The 20,809-nt window shown below is 50.0% G+C and overlaps 1 protein-coding gene across 5 annotated transcripts in view; it reads right to left on the reverse strand.

Moving 5' to 3' along the window:
- ankar (ankyrin and armadillo repeat containing) overlaps nucleotides 1-20,809 on the reverse strand; it is a 326,309-nt gene that overhangs the window by 276,391 nt on the left and 29,109 nt on the right. For all 5 annotated transcript variants that reach the window (XM_038789171.1, XM_038789172.1, XM_038789170.1 and 2 more), the window contains 2 exons: nucleotides 20,085-20,522; nucleotides 8,274-8,437 (listed from right to left, as the gene is read on the reverse strand). In XM_038789171.1, coding sequence (XP_038645099.1) covers nucleotides 8,274-8,437; nucleotides 20,085-20,522 — 602 coding nt within the window. The remainder of the gene's footprint in view (nucleotides 1-8,273; nucleotides 8,438-20,084; nucleotides 20,523-20,809) is intronic.

A 20,809-nucleotide genomic window follows, 5' to 3' on the forward strand; every position in this document is an offset into this window, starting at 1 on the left:
CTCCCTACAGATGCTGCCAGACCTGTTGACATTTTCCAGCATTTTCTTTTTGATCACACCTGTACTGCGGGTGCACATCTCGGAGGGCTCATACAGCGAGGCAATATGGGTAGAGCTCAGGAATAGGAAGGGTGTAGTCACAATATTGGGGGTTTACTATAGGCCTCCCAACAGCCAGCAGGAGATAAATGAACAGATATGTAAGCAGATTTTGGCAAGGTTATAAAGTAACAGGGTTGTTATGGTGGGTGATTTTAACTTCCCCAATATTGACTGGGACTCATTTAGTGCTCGGGGCGTGGATGGGGCAGAGTTTGTAAGGAGCATCCAGGAGGACTTCTTGAAACAATATCTAAATAGTCCAACTAGCGAAGGAGCCTTACTGGACCTGGTATTGGGGAATGAGCCCAGCCAGGTTGTCGATGTTTCAGTAGGGGAGCAGTTCGGGAACAGTGACCATAAGGTATTGATGGATAAAGATAAGTGTAGTCCTCTGGTGAAGATGCTAAATTGGGGGAATGCGAATTACAATAATATTAGGCAGGAACTGAAGTATGTTGATTGGGGGCAGATGTTTCAGGGCAAATCAACATCTGGCACGTGTGAGGCTTTTCAAATGTAATTTGATAGGAATTCAGGACCGGCACATTCCTGTAAGGATGAGGATAAGTATGGCAAGTTTCGGGAAGCTTGGATAACGAGAGATATTGTGAGCCTAGTCAAAATGAAAAAAGAAGCGTTTGTCAAGGCTAGGGGGCTGGAAACACAGGAAGCAAGTGTGGAATACAAGGAAAGTAGAAAGGAACTTAAGAAAATAGTCAGGAGGGATAAAAGGGGTCACGAAAAGTTATTGGCCAGCAGGATTAAGGAAAGTCCCAAAGCTTTTTACACATATATAGAGAGCACGAGGGTAGCCATGGAGAGGGTCGTGCCACTCAAGGGCACAGGAGGGAATCTATGTGTGGAGCCAGAAGAAATGGACAGGTATTATGTGGTGATATGCCTGTAAACAATATCGTAGATAGATGGCAGTGCAACCTCCAACCAGCAAGTGGCAGCACAGATCCACCATGCGGTCTCGAGACAGTGGTCATGTAACAAGGCACTCAGATATAAGACAGGGCTGACCCGGTGATCGGCAGATAGTTATAAGATGTACACGACGACAGTCATGCATAGGGGTAGTTCCAGGGGAGTATAAAGAATCTCCAAGATAACTTGCTCTGTATTTGGTTGTTACCTTACCATGTGTATATTAATAAAAACTGGTTTGGATCAGTCACAAGCAGTTCTGTAAATTCCTTGCTCGACATCGAACATCGACCACAACAATATTAAATGAGTACTTTGCGTCAGTATTCACCAAAGAGAAGGATTTGGTGAGTGAAGGGTGTGTAGATAGTTTGGGTCAGGTTGAGATCAAATGGAGGAGATATTGGGGGACTTGAAAAACATTAAGGTAGACAAGTACCCAGGGCCTGATGGGATATATCTCAGAATACTGAGAGAGGCAAGGGAGGAAATTGCTGGCTACAGGGTGGTCCCAGAGGATAGGAGAACAGCAAATGTTGTTCCTTTGTTCAAGAAGGATTTCAAGAATAATCCAGGTAATTATAGGCCAGTGAGCCTTACGTCAGTGGTAGGGAAATTATTAGAGAGGAATCTTCGAGACAGGATTTATTCCCATTTGGAAATAAGTGTACGTATTAGGGAGATAAACATGGTTTTGTGAAGGGGAGGTCGTGTCTCACTAACTTGATCAAGTTTTTCGAGAACATAACAAAGATGATTGATGAGGGTCGGGCAGTGGATGTTGTCTATATGGACTTCAGTCAGGCCTTTGACAAGGTCCCTCACGGCAGGCTGGTACAGAAGGTGAAGTCGAACGGGATCAGAGGTGAGCTGGCAAGTTGGATACAGATCTGGCTCGGTCATAGAAGACAGAGGGTGGCAGTGGAAGGGTGCGTTTCTGACTGGAGGGCTGTGACTAATGACATTCCTCAGGCATCAGTGCTGGGACCTTTGCTGTTTTTAAAACATATATAAATGATTTGGAGGAAAATGTAACTCATTTGTTTACTAAGTTTGCGGACGACACAAAGGTTGGTGGAATTGCGGATAGCGAAGAGGACCGTCAGAGGAAACAGCAGGATACAGATCAATTGGAGACTTTGGTGGAGAGATCGCAGATGGAGTTTAATCCAGACAAATGTGAAGTAATGCAATTTGGAAGGTCTAATAAAAATGGTAATATGCAGTAAATTACAGAATCCTTAAGAGTATCAATAGGCAGAGGGATCTGGGTGTTCAGGTGCACAGGTCAGGTGTAGATGGTAGCGAAAAAGGAATACGGCATACTTGCCTTCAGCGGCCGGGGCATTGAGTTTAAAAATGGTTGATGAGACCATCAATTCACAAGACACGTGATTGGAAGTGAACTGTGGTTTTAATAGTCTTACAACTGAGCCGGCCTGCGACGAGATGAACTGAGAGCAGGCTTACGACTGCAGAGCTTTATACTTCCAGTTAGTGGGAGGAGCCATGGGAGGAGCCATGGGCAGAGCCAAGGGTGGAGCCCAGTACAAAGTCCTCATCTCCCCCTATGGGCAGAGCCGCGCAACGGCTCGTACACAGAGCCCACAAGGACACAATACCCATAAGGCAATACAGTGAGAATTAACGAGTTATATAATTCACCACATTCACCCCCTGTAAAAAAATCAAGTCCAGCGGGGGTGATGGGTCTACAAATTGAGCCGGTCCGGAGGTCGAGTCGTCCTTTGGGATCGGCGGAGCACCGGGGTTGCAGCCTCTTCAGGTGGCTGGGTGGGGGCGGTCGGCGAGGGTACGATAGTGGGCTCCGGGGGTGATTCGGTCCGAGCTTCATACCCGACTGGTGCGACAGGCGACGGGGAGCGCAGGAAACATATAGGCGCGGGGGCGCGGAGCACGGACAGTGAACCTATAGGTGTGGGGGCGCAGGACGCGGAGGGTTGGGTGGGGTGTAGTGTGAGGGGTACCTCGACGGTTGTGGTGGTGGAGTTGGATCCTGCAGGTGCCAGGTCCCGGAGGGAAACAGTGTCCTGACGGCCGTCAGATAATTCGAAGAAAGCGTATTGGGGGTTTGAGTGGAGTAGGAGCACTCTTTCTACGAGTGGATCAGTTTTGAGTGCCCGGATGTGCTTCCGGAGGAGAACCGGGCCTGGTGTCTTAAACCATGGTGGGAGCGAAACCCCCGTGGTAGTCCCCCTAGAAAAAACAAATAGCCGTTCGTGAGGGGTCTGGTTGGTGGCTGTACATAGGAGGGACCTAATAGCATGGAGCGCGTCGGGGAGGACCTCCTGCCAATGGGAGGTCGGGAGATTCCTGGACCAGAGGGTCAGTAGGACGGACTTCCAGACCGTTGCGTTCTCCCTCTCCACCTGCCCGTTCCCCCTGGGGTTGTAGCTGGTAGTCCTGCTCGAGGCGATGCCCTTGTCGAGCAGGTACTGATGCAGCTCGTCGCTCATAAAGGACGAACCCCTGTCGCTGTGTACGTAGCTGGGGAACCTGAACAGGGTGAAGATACTGTGCAGGGCTCTGATGACAGTGTGGGAGGTCATATCGGGGCATGGGATGGCAAACGGGAAGCGGGAGAACTCGTCGATGACGTTCAGGAAGTACACATTTCGATTGGTCAAGGGGAGTGGCCCTTTGAAATTGATGTTCAGGCGTTCAAAGGGCCAGGATGCCTTTACCAGGTGGGACTTGTCTGGTCTATAGAAGTGCGGTTTGCACTCTGCGCAGATCGGGCAATCCCTGGTGATGGCTTTTACCTCCTCGTGGAGAAAGTCAGATTTTGGGCTTTGATGTAGTGGGCGAGCCGGGTGACCCCCGGGTGGCAGAGGTCATTGTGGATAGCTTTCAGGCGGTCATCTTGCGCACTGGCGCACGTGCCGTGGGACAGGGCATCTGGGGTCTCGTTGAGCTTCCCCGGTCGATACATAATATCATACTTGTAGGTGGAGAGTTCGATCTTCCACCGCAGGATTTTATAGATAGAATTTACAGTGCAGAAGGAGGCCATTCGGCCCATCGAGCCTGCACCGACTCTTGGAAAGAGCACCCTACCCAAAGTCAACACCTCCATCCTATCCCCATAACCCAGTAACTCCACCCAACACTAAGGGCAATTTTGGACACTAAGGGCAATTTATCATGGCCAATCCACCTAACCTGCACAACTTTGGACTGTGGGAGGAAACCGGAGCACCCGGAGGAAACCCACGCACAAATGGGGAGGATGTGCAGACTCCGCACAGACAGTGACCCAAGCCGGAATCGAACCTGGGACCCTGGAGCTATGAAGCAATTGTGCTATCCACAATGCTACCGTGCTGCCCTTATCATTTTTAATTTTGCCCCTTTGTGAGTTGTCAAACATGAAGGCAACCGATCTTTGGTCGGTGATGAAGGTGACCATCCTACCTGCGAGGTAGTGCCTCCAGTGTCGTATAGCTTCCACGATGGCTTGTGCTTCCTTTTCGACTGAAGAGTGTCGAAGTTCCGAAGCGGAGAGGGTTCGGGAGTAAAAGGCGACTGGTCTCCCAGCCTGATTCAGAGTGGCAGCGAGAGCGACCTCTGAGGCGTCGCTCTCCACCTGGAAGGGGAGGGATTCATCTACCGCCCGCATGGCCGCTTTGGCGATGTCCTCCTTGATGCAGTTGAAGGCCTGGAGGGCCTCAGCTGACAGAGGAAAGAGTGTGGCCTTAAATAGTGGGCGGGCTTTGTCCCCATACTGAGGGACCCACTGGGCATAATACGAGAAGAATCCCAGGCACCTCTTGAGGGCCCTGGGACAATGAGGGAGAGGAGCATATGGTCCGGGTCGGGGCCCAGGACTCTGTTTTCCACAACATAGCCGAGGATGGCTAGCCTGGTCGTGCGGAAAACGCATTTCTCCGTGTTTTACGTGAGGTTAAGTTTCTGGGCCGTTTGGAGAAATCGATGGAGGTTGGCATCGTGGTCCTGCTAATTATGGCTGCAGTTGGTGACGTTATCAAAGTATGGAAACGTGGCCCGCAGCCCGTACTGGTCCACCATTCGGTCCATTGCTCGTTGGAACACCGAGACCCCATTTGTGACGCCAAAGGGAACCCGGAGGAAATGGAAGAGGCGGCCATCTGCCTCGAATGCCATGTAGTGGCGGTCCTCCAGGCGAATTGGGAGCTGGTGGTATGCAGACTTCAGATCCACCATGGAGAAGATGCGGTACTGGGCGATCTGATTCACCATGTCTGCAATGCTGGGAAGGGGGTATGCATCGAGGAGCGTCAACCGATTAATGGTTTGGCTATAGTCCACTACCATTCGTAATTTTTCCCGGTCTTGACGACCACCACCTGAGCTCTCCAGGGGCTGTTACAGGCATCTATGACCCCCTCACGTAGGAGCCTCTGGACCTGATAAACACCCTGTCCTGCAGGCTACACCACCTGCTGTGAGTGGCTACGGGTTTGTAGTCCGGAGTGAGGTTAGCAAAGAGTGGAGGGGGGTCATTTTTTAGCGTCACGAGACTGCAAATAGTGAGTGGAGGTAGGGGTCCGCCGAAGCTGAGTGTGAGGCTTTTGAGGTTACACTGGAAGTCGAGTCCCAGTAAGATTGGGGCGCAGAGTTTGGGGAGTACGTACAGCTGGAAGTTCGAGTAGCTGGCGCCCTGAATCGTTAGGGTCGCGACAGTGTGCCCTTGGAGGTGAACAGAGAGTGAGCCCAAGCGAGGGAGATAGTTTGCCGTGCAGGGAAGATAGGGAGCAAACAGCGTCTTACCAGATCAGGGTGTACGAAGCTCGCGGTGCTCCCGGAGTCGAAGAGGAACGGTGTACTGTACCCGTTGATTTTAACGGTCATCATAGAGTTGCGAGGGTGTTTCGGACGCGACTGGTCCAACATGACCGCGCTGAGTTGCAGGTAGTCAGCGGCTCGATCAGCTGTGCTGGAGTGGCCCCGTGATGACTATCCGCTGAGGTCGTAGTCGTCGAGGTGAGGTTCAGAGACTGGAGAGGATGGAGCCCAAGATGGCCGCCCCTGTGGATCGCACATGGCGTGCGGCGAGTAAGATGGCGTCCAAGATGGCGGCCCCCACGAGTCGCACGTGTCGGGTGGGGACGGAGTCGGCATACAGGCTGCAGCATTACGGGCCTGCGGGCCTGTGAGTTTGGGAAGCGAGTGCTCTGGGCTGCGGGAGAGTTTGGAGTAGTAGTTTTCTTCGCTAAGCAGACCCGGGTATAGTGTCCTTTGCGACCGTAGCTGCGGCAGGTTGCGTTGCGGGCCGGGCAGTGCGGCCATGGGTGTTGGGGCTGCCCACAAAAATGGCACGCTGGAGCTGCGTAGTGGGTGGGTGGCCGCGCGGTGCAGGCCTGGGGCAGTCGCTGGTCGGGGGCCCATGATGGGGTCGCTTGGTCCGCGGAGAACGAGGTGAGACTGCGGAACGAGACCTCCATGGTTGTAGCTAACTCTACAGTGACCTCCAAGTCTGGGCCCCTTTCTCAAGCAACCGTTGGCGCACATAGTTGGACCTGAGCCCTGCCACGTATACATCCCGGACAGCGAGCTCCATATGTTGGACGGCTGTTACAGTGTGATAATTGCAGTCCCGAGCAAAGGCTTTTAAACCGCGCAGGAATTCTTCCAGCGACTCCGCGGGGCGCTGGCGGTGGGTCGTAAAAATGTGGCACGCGTAGACCTCGTTGATGGGCCTCACGTACATTCGATCGAGCATGGCCAGGGCCTCCGTATACGAGGTAGTACAGTTGAGTAGAGATACGGTGGCTCACCCTTGCGTGCAGTAGGCTGAGTTTCTGCTCCTCCGTAGTTTCTGAAGTGCTTGATTCAGCCAGGTAGGCCTTGAAACATCTGAGCCAGTGTAGTAAGATTTCTTTCGCCTCTGCAGCCTGCGGGTCGAGTTCTAGTCGGTCAGGTTTGAGGGCTGATTCCATAGTAGTTTTCTTCAAGTTTCCAAAGACTATTAAATTGATGAGACCATCAATTCACAAGACACGTGATTAGACGTGAACAGTGGTTTTAATAGTCTTACAACTGAGCCTGCCTGCGACAATATGAACTGAGAGCAGGCTTACGACTGCAGAGCTTTATACTTCTGGTTAGTGGGAGGAGCCATGGGAGGAGCCATGGGCGGAGCCAAGGGTGGAGCCCAGTACAAAGTCCTCATCTCCCCCTATCGGCAGAGTCGTGCAACGGCTCGTATACAGAGCCCACAAGTACACAATACCCGTAAGGCAATACAGTGTGAATTAACGAGTTATATAATTCACCACAATGGTCAAGTAATTTTGCAGCTTTACAGAACCTTAGTTAGGCCGCACTTGGAATATAGTGTTCAATTCTGGCCGCCACACTACTAGAAGGATGTGGAGGCTTTGGAGAGGGTACAGAAAAGATTTACACAATGTTGCATGGTATGGAGGGCATTAGATGTGAAGAGAGGTTAGAGAAAATTTGTTTGCTCTCACTGGAACGATGGAGATTGAGGGACGAACAGAAGTCTACAAAAGTATGAGGGGCATGGACAGAATGGATAGTCAGAAGCTTTTTCCCAGGGTAGAAGTGTCAATTACTAGGGGGCATAGGTTTAAGGTGCAAGCGGAAAGGTTTAAAATAGATGTACGTGGCAAGTGTTTTACACCGAGGGAGTTGGAAACCTGGAACTTTTTGCTGGAGGTGATAGTGGAAGTAGATACGATAGTGACTTTTAGGTGGCATCTTGACAAATATATGAATAGGATGGGAATAGAGGGATATGGTCCCCGGAAGGGTAGGGGGTTTTAGTTCAGATGGGCAGCATGATTGGTGCAGGCTTGGAGGACCAAACCTTCCTGTACTGCAATTTTCCTGGTTCTAACATTTGTAATTATCGGTTAGCAGATTGTATCTGCACGTGTTTTGACTACAGGGCACATGGCAAAAATGAATTGTGTCCTCATTTGCTAACCACAGTCAGAGTGGGATCAATGAATAGAATTGAGATTGGAATCCTGAATAATTTTTCCCTTCCTCACCATCAACACTGTTCATCAGATTTTTAGCAAATATCAGCTACTAAACATTGAACAATCTTAATCTTCCATGGCTTGGGATGAAACAATGCGTTCCATTTATGCATTGAACTATTAAAACTGATTTACATACTTTAGAACCAGGTTTATTTGTGCTTTTAATGTTTTTCTTTGCTCAAGAAGAAGACAGTTATTGAGAAGGATGTACAGCTACATGAATACCTTAATATGTGCAGGCACATCCTCAAGTGCAGGAGTTCCTATGTCAAATTCAATTCCACCATGCAAATGGAAGTAATCATTCTTTCTGTACACAAAATGCTTACATTTGAAGTTTTGACCTAGAAGATGGGGTGGCAACTCACGCTCAGTTTTTAACTTCTCATCTGTTGAGAAAAAGACAGGGATATTGTGAAAAGGAGACTGGTGATTGTGAGGCAATGCTTAATTTAAGAGCTGTTCTGCAAAGCAAATGTTCCACATATTATTAAATGGCATTAAAGGTGATTATTTTCATAAGTAACCTCATCAGTTAAAAACTGTTTCTTATATTATTTGAAGTTTTTAAAAATGAATTTAGAGTACCCAATTGTTTTTTTTCCAATTAAGGTGCAATTTAGTGTGGCCAATTCACCTACCCTGCACATCTTTGGTTTGTGGGTGTGAGACCCACGCAGACATGGGGAGAATGTGCAAACTCTACATGGTCAGTGACCCCGAGCCGGGATCGAACCCGGTGCCTCACCATCCTGAGGGAGCAGTGCTGACCATTATGCCACCGTGCAGCCCTTATTTAAAGTTATTTAATTTTGCTATACAGTCACAGATGATGTGTGCACTCAAACTACTAACTGAGTTCTTAACCATGAAGACCAGGAGATCAAACAAATGAAAAGTGCACTTAATAGAGAGCATGGGTGGAATCCCGAATCGCGATCAGGCAGACATGATGGCGCCTGCCGAAAATCAACGTTGGCACCAGGCACCCAACGAAGCGCCATGCTCCGGTGCCTCGATAGCGGCGTGGTGGCGTGGCTGTGCAAAATGTACTGTATGTGTTAACATATGATTAATGGGCCTGATCCAATAGCCTCCAGCCACCCAAAATGCTCTGCCACTGGGAGATGGAAGTGACGCTGCCGCGGTTCACTTGTGGGATTTAAAAACAAGGACCAGGTGCCATGGCTCCTGAGGGAGAGAGAGAGAAAGAGGTACGAAAAGTTTCCAAAGTCGCAACAGTGGGCTGCCAGTTGTGCCACTAGCTGTGGTCATGTGCCAGTGCCTGGAGGAGCAGGAGGGGGCAATCAGGAGATGGGACATGGGTAGGTGTGTCCACCCAGGACCAGGTGGCGGGCATGGATCACCATTGTCGCAGTCTGCAAGACACGCATCTGGCTGCGCACTCTCCTGACTGCCCACCATGCCCTGTAAATATGCTGAGCATCACCCCCCCAGTAATGGTGCACCCCCCCACCCACCTGATCACGCCCCCAGGAGCCCTCAGACCCCAGCCGATTAACGGGATGCATGTGGCCCAGCGCAGCCAGTGGCCCTCTAGATGTTGGCACTCCTCAGTGCACCCATCCAAGGCGTTGCTCCAGTACAGGGGGAGCGGGGGAAGAGCAGGGCATATCCCAAACAACGGATGCATTCACAGTGCCCTTCGGCATCCTCCCTGGCACACTGCCCCTCTGAGGGCAGATCCAATTGCAGATGGTGTAACATCTGCTCCTTTGCCTCCTCCTTGCTCACCATCTCAGGCCCTGACACACTTTTCAAGTGAGGGAGCGTTTCATGTGCACCTCCTTCAATCTCGTCTATTGTATTTGCTGCTCCTAATGCGGTCTACTCTACATTATAAGAAATCTTTCAACACTAGGTTAAAGTCCATCAGGTTTATTTGGAATCACTAGCTTTTGGAGCGTAGCCCCTCCTTCATCAGGTGAGTGACCGCTTTTCAGAACCACTCCGGTCCGTTCGCAAGCAGGACCCAGACCCTCCTGTTGCTTGCCATTTCAACTCACATGTGCTCTCACAACCACATGCCCGTCCTCACCCTGCTACAATGTTCCAGTGAAGTCGGGCGCAAACTGGAGGAACAGTACCTCATCATCCGATTTGGCCTTCCGTACTTAACATTGAGTTCAACAACTTCAGATTGTGAACTCTCTCCTCCACCTTCACCCATTTTTATTTATATCAATTTATTTTCATTTTTTCCATTGTTCTGTTTTTCCCTCACCATTGTTCCCCTCCTCCTCACTCCACTTGGGCCAACTGTTGCTGCTTGACATACTGTTCATCGTTGTTCTGCCATTCACACATTCTAATTTCTTTATGTGCCACTATCAACACCCTTAATCACCCCCATTTACATTCCTTTTGTCTTCTGTCTTCGACATCGTTGTCAATCTCCAGCTATCATTGACCCTTTATCCAGCCCATCGCTCCAAGCCCTTCCAACTACAGTATTAATCTGACCCCATTTCCAATTCTCTCTGGTTTTGACAAAGAGTCATCCAGACTCGAAATGTTAAAGCTCCCTTCTCTCTCCACAGACACTGTCAGACCTGCTGAGATTGTCCAGTATTTTCTGTTTCCATTTTTGTTTCAGTTTCCAGCATCTGCAGTAATTTGCTTGTATATAAACTTCAATGTGGACCGAGTCCACCAGATTGCCTGGGCAGTGTAATTCACCGCCATCCCAGGCATGCCTCAGACCCAAGGGATTTTCAATGAGACACATGTCCCCCTATTGGCACGAGCTCATGAGGGAGTGTCCTTCATCAAAAGGAAGGGCTCCCACTCCATGAACGTGCAGCTGGCGTATGACCACCGACTGCACATCATGCATGTCTGTGCCCAATATCCAGGCAGCACGCACAACACATTTGTCCTGGCGCACTCTACAGTACCCATATCTTAAAAGTGTATCACTGCATGAGGGGTTTATTCTTGGGCGACAGGGTTATCCGCTGCTGTTATGGCGAAAGACACTTGTCCGAAGGCCCTAGATCGACTTGGAGAATTGTTATAATGACGCCCATGAAGCAACCAGGAACGTCATTGAGCGCTGCATCGGCATCCAACCGTATCTATATCTCTGCATTCGCGAATTGCAGGGCTGCTTTCTGAGGTGCCATCTTCTTGGCTGGAATGAGTGGTGGGGAGTGGAATGCTTATATGCAGCTCCAGCTTGTCAAGCTCTCCAATGCCAATCACCGATATCTAACGTTAATGAGGGCAATTAATGATGTCCCATGGGCTTCACGCCAGAACTGACTGTCCCACCAGCTGATTGGCATGGGCAATACTTGGCAGCTCCCGGTAGTAAGGGTGAGCAGTTCTTAAATCGCTCCCTCTGAACATACCCCTGACAGCACAGTAATGTCACCAAAGAGAGCTGCACCATGCTTCGGTGATGCTGACCTGGTCAGACAGCTGGACTCAGTGGAGTTGTGAAGGGATATCCCGTTCCTCCGAGACGGTCAGAGGGTCAGCTACAAGGCGGCCGGTGCCGCCTGAGAGGCAATAGGCAGCGGGTGTCAGCGTGGGTAATGTAACCAGGAGGACAGCTGCCCACTGCCAGAAGAAGCTCAACGACCTGCACCAGGACGCACAGGTAAGTTGGCATCGGCCCTCTGTCACCAGTCCCACTGCCAGCGCCCCCCCACCACTGCTACCCATCCCGATGCATGAAGAGTACAGCTCACCCTGTCCCTGAAGGAGAAGTTGACACAGTATCAGTGACAAATGGACCAGATGGGCAGAGGGGTGCCGAACATCGGGTCCTCAATCCCTACGGGGAATGGGCCCTGGAGTCCGCGGGGGTGACTGAGGACAGAGTGGTTACCAATGTTGAGGTTGGCCTGCGCTGCAGAGGTGAGAATCCCCTGTCCCTGCCCAAATGACCTGTCTCACATGGGTAGTTCAAGCCAGTCATAAATATCCTTCCCTCTCATTGACCACGTCATTCTCCTGCAGGGTCTCCATCCAATGGCACCACTCATCCGGGGTGACTGCCCCCGCCTCCCAAGAGAATACCTCGGGGGAGAGCTGCGAGGATGTTACTATCATTGCCTCAAGGCTGTCAAACCCACCCTCTGCCAGTGCAGAGACACACACCTCGCTGGGCGATAGTAGTGGACAAATTTCTGGGGCACCATCTGGTGAGTGCCACACAGTTGCTGATGCATGTCAGCTGGAGGCAGGAGCATCCAGGGGCGATAGCAGTCAGAGGTCCTCTGTACGCCAGGACCCAGCTGAGTCCTGGGCAGATGCTGTGCCACCAGACAGATGGCAGGGCCCTTCTGTCGCAGGTCCCCCAGGGGATGCATGCCAGGGGCACCATAGGCCACAGGGCGCGGTAAGCAGCAGGTTGCCTCTATCTACGATGAGTATCCTGGGGAAACATCTAGGTGTAGCAGCAGAGCACGGACTCCTAGGCACGTTGAGGATCACTGAGAGGGCACAGGGGCAGGGTCGGGTGGCAGCACCATTGGTGCGAGGGACAGTTGGGCACAATTGTACACCATTAAAATAGGTTACACCCGAGACATGTGTAGCCTCTGTTGCGTTATTCTGCACTGTGAGCAAGCCTGTGCATATTCGCTCTCTCCTAGCTCCTCCCCCCACCCCAACCCCCCCTCCACCCCCCTCCTCCTGGGCACAGTGGTCCTAGGTCTGCGGCCCCAGGGCATCCCAGGTGTAGGTGATGGGTATGCGAACGCTATCAGCAGAAAGACAAGAGTCAGACTATGGCATAGACTGAGGAGCACCAGAGCGCACCTTACAGCAGATATCATCACCCTCCTGCCCTGTATATTGACCCGCTGACAGTGCCGACACAGGCCCATTACACTGGAGTGATGTTACACACCCCGGGAGGGTGGAACAGGATTGGAAGGCGAATGGATGGGTGGGTGGGGGAACCGGGGGGGGGGGGGGGGGGGGGGGGGGGCGCATGTGCCAGGAGAGGGGAAGGGAGGACGTAGAAGGGGTGCTATGCTGGATGACGCCACGACCTATGGGAAGTGGACAATATGGACATGCTGGACCCTTGCCACTGCCTGTCCTCCATCTGCTGGCTGTTCCCGCAGGTCCTCCCCGGGCTCGTCCTCCAGCCCCTCTTGGTCTGGTCCCTTCTCGTCCTCCCCCTGAGGCGAGGTCGCATTTTCCTCCTCCTCCAACACGTCACCCTGTTGCTGTGCCAGGTTGTGCAGGGCACAGCAGACCACCACAAAGCGGGTGACCATCTAGGGGGTGTACTGCAGTGCACCACTTGAACAGTGGAGGCCTACATCTTGAGTCGTCTGATGCATCTGTTAATGACAGCACGGGTGGCCATATGGGCTTCATTATACTGGGTCTCTGCATCTGTCTCCAGACTCTGCACTGACGCCATTAGCCAGGTCCTCAGTGCGTATCCCTTATCCCCCAAGTGCCAACCCGCCATCCTGGGGTGTCCCTCGAAGATGCCAGGGATCTCCAACTGCCCATGATGTAGCTGTCGTGCACACTTCCGGGGATGGTTAAACATATGTTCATGATCTTGAGTTGGTGGTCACGCACAAACTGGATGTTCAGGGAGTGGAAACCCTTCCTATTAATGAAGGGCACCCTCGGACCACCTGGTGAGTGCAAGGCGACATGAGTGCCATCTATTACCCCCTGGACTTGGGAAATCCTGGCAATGGCAAGGAATCCTGCTGCCTGGGCATCTTTTTGGGCTTGGTCTAGGATAAACAGGGCATCTGTGACTTCACTTGGGGGCTGTGGGTTGGGAAATGCCACACAAGTCCCCGTTCAAGCCCTGGAATAAATTTAAAGCGCAAAGGTTCAGGTGACTTTCACAGCCACAGGGAATGGGTATCCTCCTCCTTCACGAGGTGCCACGTCTGCAAGGACATGGCACAGGTGCCGCACCATTCCCTTATTGAGGTGGAGCCTCCTGTGGCACATTTTGCCTGACATCTCCTCAAATGACCACTGATGCCTGTACACCTTGGGCCATCACTGGGTCTTCAGGGTGTGGGGTGGCCCCCTGCACATGGGCTGCCACCTCCAGCCTCCATCGGCACTGTTGCCACTGCCCTCCCTGTTATCTGGCCTGCCACCAACACGATGGAGGCAGCTGTTGTGGGGTCCATAATACCAACCATACTATGATATCTGAAAGTAATGGGAAATGGTGAGAGACCGACAATCAGTCCAGGACCCTCACATTCCCTATGCCCCCTCCACCTTTACAATGCCCGCCTTTTCCCAGGGTGCCATCCAACAAGCCACTTGTGCTGGGGGTCACTGAACTGCACATACACCCCCTGGCTATAGCAGGGGCCCATGGGCACCGGATTACAGACCCTAGACCCATGCCAGGTACCTCCCCAACTAACACACTCACCCTCTGCTGGAGCCCAGCTCTTGGGTGTGTGATTGCTGGCTGCTGCCCCTATGGTGTTGATGCCCCCAGGTTCAGGCAGAGTGTCCAGGCCTCATGGTCTGATTGGATGCTAGGCAATAACACCTTGCCTGAGATATGACAAGTATACCCACAGGAATCCATTTGCGTGCTGTGAAATGCTCACATACCTAGCATTGCTAATTCCCTATTAGCAATAGTTTTCAGCTGTGCAGCCAGTGGTTACCATGGACGGAGGTAGTTAAAGTGACCCCCAACATATTACCACGGAGAGTGCTCCGCTTTGTGGGTATTTGGTGGGACAGACAGTCAGCAGCCGTGGTTGGCTCTGGTATGGATATACACGATCTGGGATTGGCCTGTTAGACCTGCAAGCACTGAACCCTTCACCTCCCAACCTTGGGGCGACCCCTACCAATAGTATCCCACCCAAGACCAAACCCCCTGTCCCTCCACATCCCGGGGGCTCCTCCAACACTCTGCTGGGAGCTGGAGCAGAGGTTCCAGTACCCCTGGGCGACATGCCCAATTTCGAAGATGTCGACTCACCTCCTCAGATCCCCTCAGCAGCACTATGCTAGCTTCATGACTGTTCACTGGGGAGGTGTTTAGATCACGAGAAGCCGTGATAGAGGGTCTTTCCTGTTAACAGATGAAGGTTGGCTTTAATTGGTGATTATTTCTTTCTCACCACGCCAAGACGGGATCCGTATATTGTCAATGGGAGCAGACTTGTTAGATTGGAAACCGGACAGCACCCGGCACAGTTCCCGATTTCTACCTCTCCCCTGGTCTAACCGGCTTGCACAAATTTGTATCTCCTTCCATATTTGATGGCAGAGGTAATGATAATGAGGTGAGGCAATGGCACAGTAGCAATATCACCGAACTCTTAATCCAGAGGAAAGGCCAATGTTCTGGGGACATGGGTTTGAATCCCACCATAGCAGTCAGTGAAATTTAAATTAATTTAGTAAATCTGGAATTAAAAAAACTAGTCTTTGTAATAATGAACATGAAAACATTGGCGTAAAAACCCATTGGGCTCACTAATGCTCTTTAGAGAAGGACATTTGCCATCCTTGGGACTCCAGGCCCACAGCAATATGGTTGAATCAAAACACCTTTTGAAGTGGCCGGGCAAGCCACTCATTGCATAAAAACTGCTATAAAGTCTACAAAGATAAATGAGGCAGGACAAATCACCGACTAGGCATTGACTAGGGAGTAAAGAACAATCAGCAAAACAAACAACAATGGCAAACCCAGCCCTATTAACTCTGCAATGTCCTCCTTAATAGCATCTGGAGAGCTTGTTCCAAAATTGGGACAGCTGTCCCACAGACTTGTCAAGCAACAGCCTAACATAGTCATACTCATGGGGCGGGATTCTCCGCACCCGCCTGGCGACCGGAGAATCCTGCCCAAGGTCAATGGACTTTTCCATTGTCTGTGACTCACCCGTGGCGATCCTGCAGTGGACGGGGCAGAAGAATCCAGCCCACAGAATCATATCATCCAGATCAACCTCGCCATCTCTGGTTATGTCCTGTCCTATCGAGAGGACTGAACTGTCAGAAGTAATGGCACAGTGGTGCGTGTTCAAGAGGGAATTTCTCTGGGAGTCTCAACAGTCATGAGGAAATTTTCCTGAGAGTTTTCAACATCGGCTCTCGATGCCATGATATCTCATGGCATCAGAACAGAAAAAGGCAAGGAAACCTCCTGCTAATTACCACCTGTTGAACCTCCACCACACCCCCTTCATTTGATTAACCAGTGCTCCTCCATGTTGAGCAACACTTGGGTACAGAATGTATTCTGGGTGGGTATGTCCATCACCAAGAGCTGTTGGTAGCACCACTACCAATATAAGAACAGGGAGCTTATGTTGGGACTTTGGCTAGGCCACAGCTGGAGTACTGTGTTCAGTTCTGGTCATAGCACTCTAGGAAAGATGTGATTACACGAGAGAAGGCGCAGAGAAGAATCACCAGAATGTTGCCTCTGATGTAGCATTTTAGCCTTGAAGAGAGGCTGGATAAGCAACTTGTCTTCTTTGGAGCAGAGAAAGCTGAGATGGGAACTTATTAGAACATAGAACATAGAACAGTACAGCACAGAACAGGCCCTTCAGCCCTCAATGTTGTGCCGAGCCATGATCACCCTACTCAAACTCACGTATCCACCCTATACCCGTAACCCAACAACCCCCTCCTTAACCTTTCTTTTTTTTTTATTAGGACACTACGGGCAATTTAGCATGGCCAATCCACCTAACCCGCACATCTTTGGACTGTGGGAGGAAACCGGAGCACCCGGAGGAAACCCACGCACACAGGGGGAGGACGTGCAGACTCCACACAGACAGTGACCCAGCCGGGAATCGAACCTGGGACCCTGGAGCTGTGAAGCATTTATGCTAACCACCATGCTACCCTGCTGCCCTGTTGTGTTGTGTTGAATTATGAGGGGCCTATACAGGGTGGATAGAAAGCAGCTGCTCCCTTAGTTGAAGGCTCAATAACAAGGAGGCAAAATTTTAAGGTAAAAGGCAGGAAATTTAGAGAGGATTTGAGGAAAATCTTTTTCATCCAGAGGGTGGTAGGAATCTGGAATATACTTCCTGGAAGGGTAGTTGAGGCAAGAAATCTCACAATCTTTAAAAAATATTCAGATGAGGACATGAACTGCCATAACTTTCAAGGGTATGGGTGAAGTACTGGGAAGTGGAATTAGGGGAGATTTAGAATAGTTTTTTTGTCAGTACAGGCTTGATGGGCTGAAGGGCCTCTTCTGTACTGTGTGATTTTATGACACTGACCAAATCCGAAAGGACACAGCTGCTAGACTAGGTCTGCGACAGGTGGTGTGGGAACCAACAAGTGGCAAAAAAACGACTTAATATTGTCCTCACAAATCTACCTGTCACAGATGCATCCATCCATGACAGTATTAGTACGAGTAACAACTACACAGTGAGGATACACTCCAATAGTTATGTGGCAATACCATTGTACTAAATAGGATAGGTATCAAACAAATCTAACAACTCAAAACTGGGCATCCATAATACTTTGGGGCTATTAGCAGCAGCAGTGTTGTATGCAACCATAATCTGTAATCTCATGGACCAGCATACTCCCTCGTCAAACCAGGGGTTCAGCCCTGCTTCAATGAAAACTGTATGAGGGAATATAAAGTTGGAGACCAGGTCGGGCCCAGAGCTCCCCTCTGGAGGCTGGACACAGCCCTCCTCGCCACTAAAGGCATTCTGCGAAAAAATATCACAAGTCATCGACCCATCTTGCAACCAGAATGGGGAGGTCTCTCCCTCCACAGTCTGGGAAGCACCGAAGGCAATGATTGGGGGGAAGCAATAGTAATATAGAGATCACAGAGACAAGAGGAAAAGGGCGGCTAGGCAGCGGCTGATCGACTCCATATTAGAAGAGGATTGACTGTATACTACAGCCCAAACTGTGGAACTGCTGGCGGAGAGGAAAAAGCTACAGTTGGAATTCCACCTGCTCTTCACTGGGAAAGAAGTGAACCAGCTCCACCAGGCATGGGGGACTTTTTATGAGCATGGAGACAAGGCCAGCCATCTGCTGCGGAAACAGGCTGCTATAGGAGAGGTAGCGCTGGTAAGGGATAAGAACAGCAAGGTGGTCATGGCTCCAGATGAGATCAACTGAGCCTTTGCAACTTTCGACCATGGACTGTATACCCCTGAGCCCCTGGAGGGGGATTCAAAAATGATCAGTTCTGGACGGGCTGGACATACTAGCTGTGGGGGAGGAAAAGAGGCAGGATCTGGAAACACCATTAGGACTGGAGGAGGTCATGGAATGCATTAATTCCATGCAGTCAGGGAAGGTACCGGACCGGAGGGGTTTCCAGTGGACTTCTGGAAGAGGTTTGCGGCAGCACTGGCCCCGCACCTGCGGGAGATGTTCAACAACTTGCTGTTGAAGTGTTCCCACCGTTCATGCTTGCACAGACCTCGATCTCATTGATCCCTAAGAAGGACAAAAACCCGACGGAGTGTGGATCATACAGACCCATCTCACTCCTGAACACTGCCGGCAAAGTCTTGGCGAAAGTCCTGGTGAGGCCACTGGAGAGTTGCTTGCCAGAAATAATTGTGGAAGATCAGACTCTGTTTGTCAAGGGCAGACAGCTGGTGACAAACATCAGATGCTTGCTGAACCCACCTGGGGAGGAGTGATCATCCCCCTGGATGCAGAGAAAGCCTTTGACAGAGGAGAATGGAGGTAACTCATGGAGGTACTGGAACAGTTTGGTTTTGGGCCAGAATTCAAGGACCTCACGGTAGCAAAGGACCTCACGGTAGCATGGTGGTTAGCATCAATGCTTCACAGCTCCAGGGTCCCAGGTTCGATTCCCGGCTGGGTCACTGTCTGTGTGGAGTCTGCACGTCCTCCCCGTGTGTGCGTGGGTTTCCTCCGGGTGCTCTGGTTTCCTCCCACAGTCCAAAGATGTGCGGGTTAGGTGGATTGGCCATGCTAAATTGCCCGTAGTGTAAGGTTAATGGGGGGATTGTTGGGTTACGGGTATACGGGTTACGTGGGGTTAAGTAGGGTGATCATTGCTCGGCACAACATCGAGGGCCGAAGGGCCTGTTCTGTGCTGTACTGTTCTATGTTCTATGTTCTAATTCACCTCATGGGTGAAACTACTGTACAGAGCTCCCATGACTAGCGTATGAACGAACACCACCAGCTCTGACTATTTCCGGCTGCACAGAGGCACGAGACAGGGATGCCCCTTGTCCCTGTTGCTGTGCGCTCTGGCAATTGAGCCATGGGTCATCGCTTTCGAATCAATGAAGGGGTGAGCAATATTCCTTAAATAGGATTGTTGATTGCAAATTAATCCACTCTGCTTAATATTTAAACTAAAGTATTTAAAATACCCACGAGGTCCATCAACTTCTACTTTTTTCAAGCTCTGCTGCGCAAACCCCAAAAGGAATCATCAACACGCAACTTTTTTTTAAATTTAGAGTACCCAGTTATTTTTCCAATTAAAGGACAATTTAGCATGGCCAATCCACCTACCCTGCACATCTTTGGATTGTGGGGGTGTAACCCACACAGACACGGGGAGAATGTGCAAACTCCACACGGACAGAGCCGGGATTCGAATCCCGGTCCTCAGCGCCATAGGCAGCAATGCTAACCACTGTGCCACCGCGCTACCCCTATCAATATGCAACTTGACGATACATGAAAGTATTCTCCTTTCCACACATGTTTTGTTGCTCTGGCTATAAACTCCCTTTATTATTTTCAAACAGCAAGAATAGCATAATACAGAAGGGCCTCTGGAACAAATAAAAGTAGCCTCAAATATGAAAACTTCTGTAAGTAATCTGGAATGCATTGGCATTGAGCTTTTCTCTTTTATTCTAGTCCTCCTATGATTCAGGAATAAAACATTGAAAATGTACATTGTAAAGGGACCAAATTTGTTTTAATTTTCTACTTAGAAGTGAAATAGATAGTTATATTCTTACTTCTATTTCTGCTGTTATATATTTGTTTGCAGTAGTTATTAAACAATGTGTTATAAATGGTAATCCTTACCAGAAATTGGAGGAAGAAGCCTGGCCAGACTTGGAACTTTCTTCTTCCCCTTCAGTGCAATAAGAAAAGGTACGAGAAACGCAATTAACTTGAGGTAGGAAATGTTTCTGTGGACCTCTGCTTTCCTCTCCAGATACTTCTCAACAAGTTTCTGCTGGAGAATCAGCCTCTGCTGCAGTCGTTGGTAGGCCACTAGATCAATTTCTTCCTCTGTAAGTCTTACTGCATTACTAATAGTGTAAGCTGAATCATACATGAACAAATGTTTCTGTTGCTTAATAGAGGTAATATGAGGATTCATTTGGAGTAAAAAGTCATTCACATATTGCATAAATAATTGCAACTCCAAACAACTGTTGGGATCATATGATGGATCAAAGTAGACATCAGCAGTATAGATTTCTTCAAAGTCAGGATCAGTTGCAATATCTATGAGGCCTATATAAGGAACAAATACTTCATTAGAAAGATTATTTTGCATTCTTCATTTGGAATCTACAACTCATGGAAATTACGGCATAGAAAAGTAATTCAGCCCATTTTACAGAAATAAGTGACCCAGACTTGGTGTGCTGTTGCAAAAAGTAAACTTTTGCCAATTTATGTTATTATACTTGTTCATACTACAGATTATAAATTCATACTACAGATTATAAATAGCCATTGCTTTCTACAGAACTTTAGCTTTATCTCTCATCTGATATTTATGTGGCATTACCGCACAC

This window comes from Scyliorhinus canicula, chromosome 2 (genome assembly GCF_902713615.1).
Source record: "Scyliorhinus canicula chromosome 2, sScyCan1.1, whole genome shotgun sequence".
Taxonomy (NCBI): domain Eukaryota; kingdom Metazoa; phylum Chordata; class Chondrichthyes; order Carcharhiniformes; family Scyliorhinidae; genus Scyliorhinus; species Scyliorhinus canicula.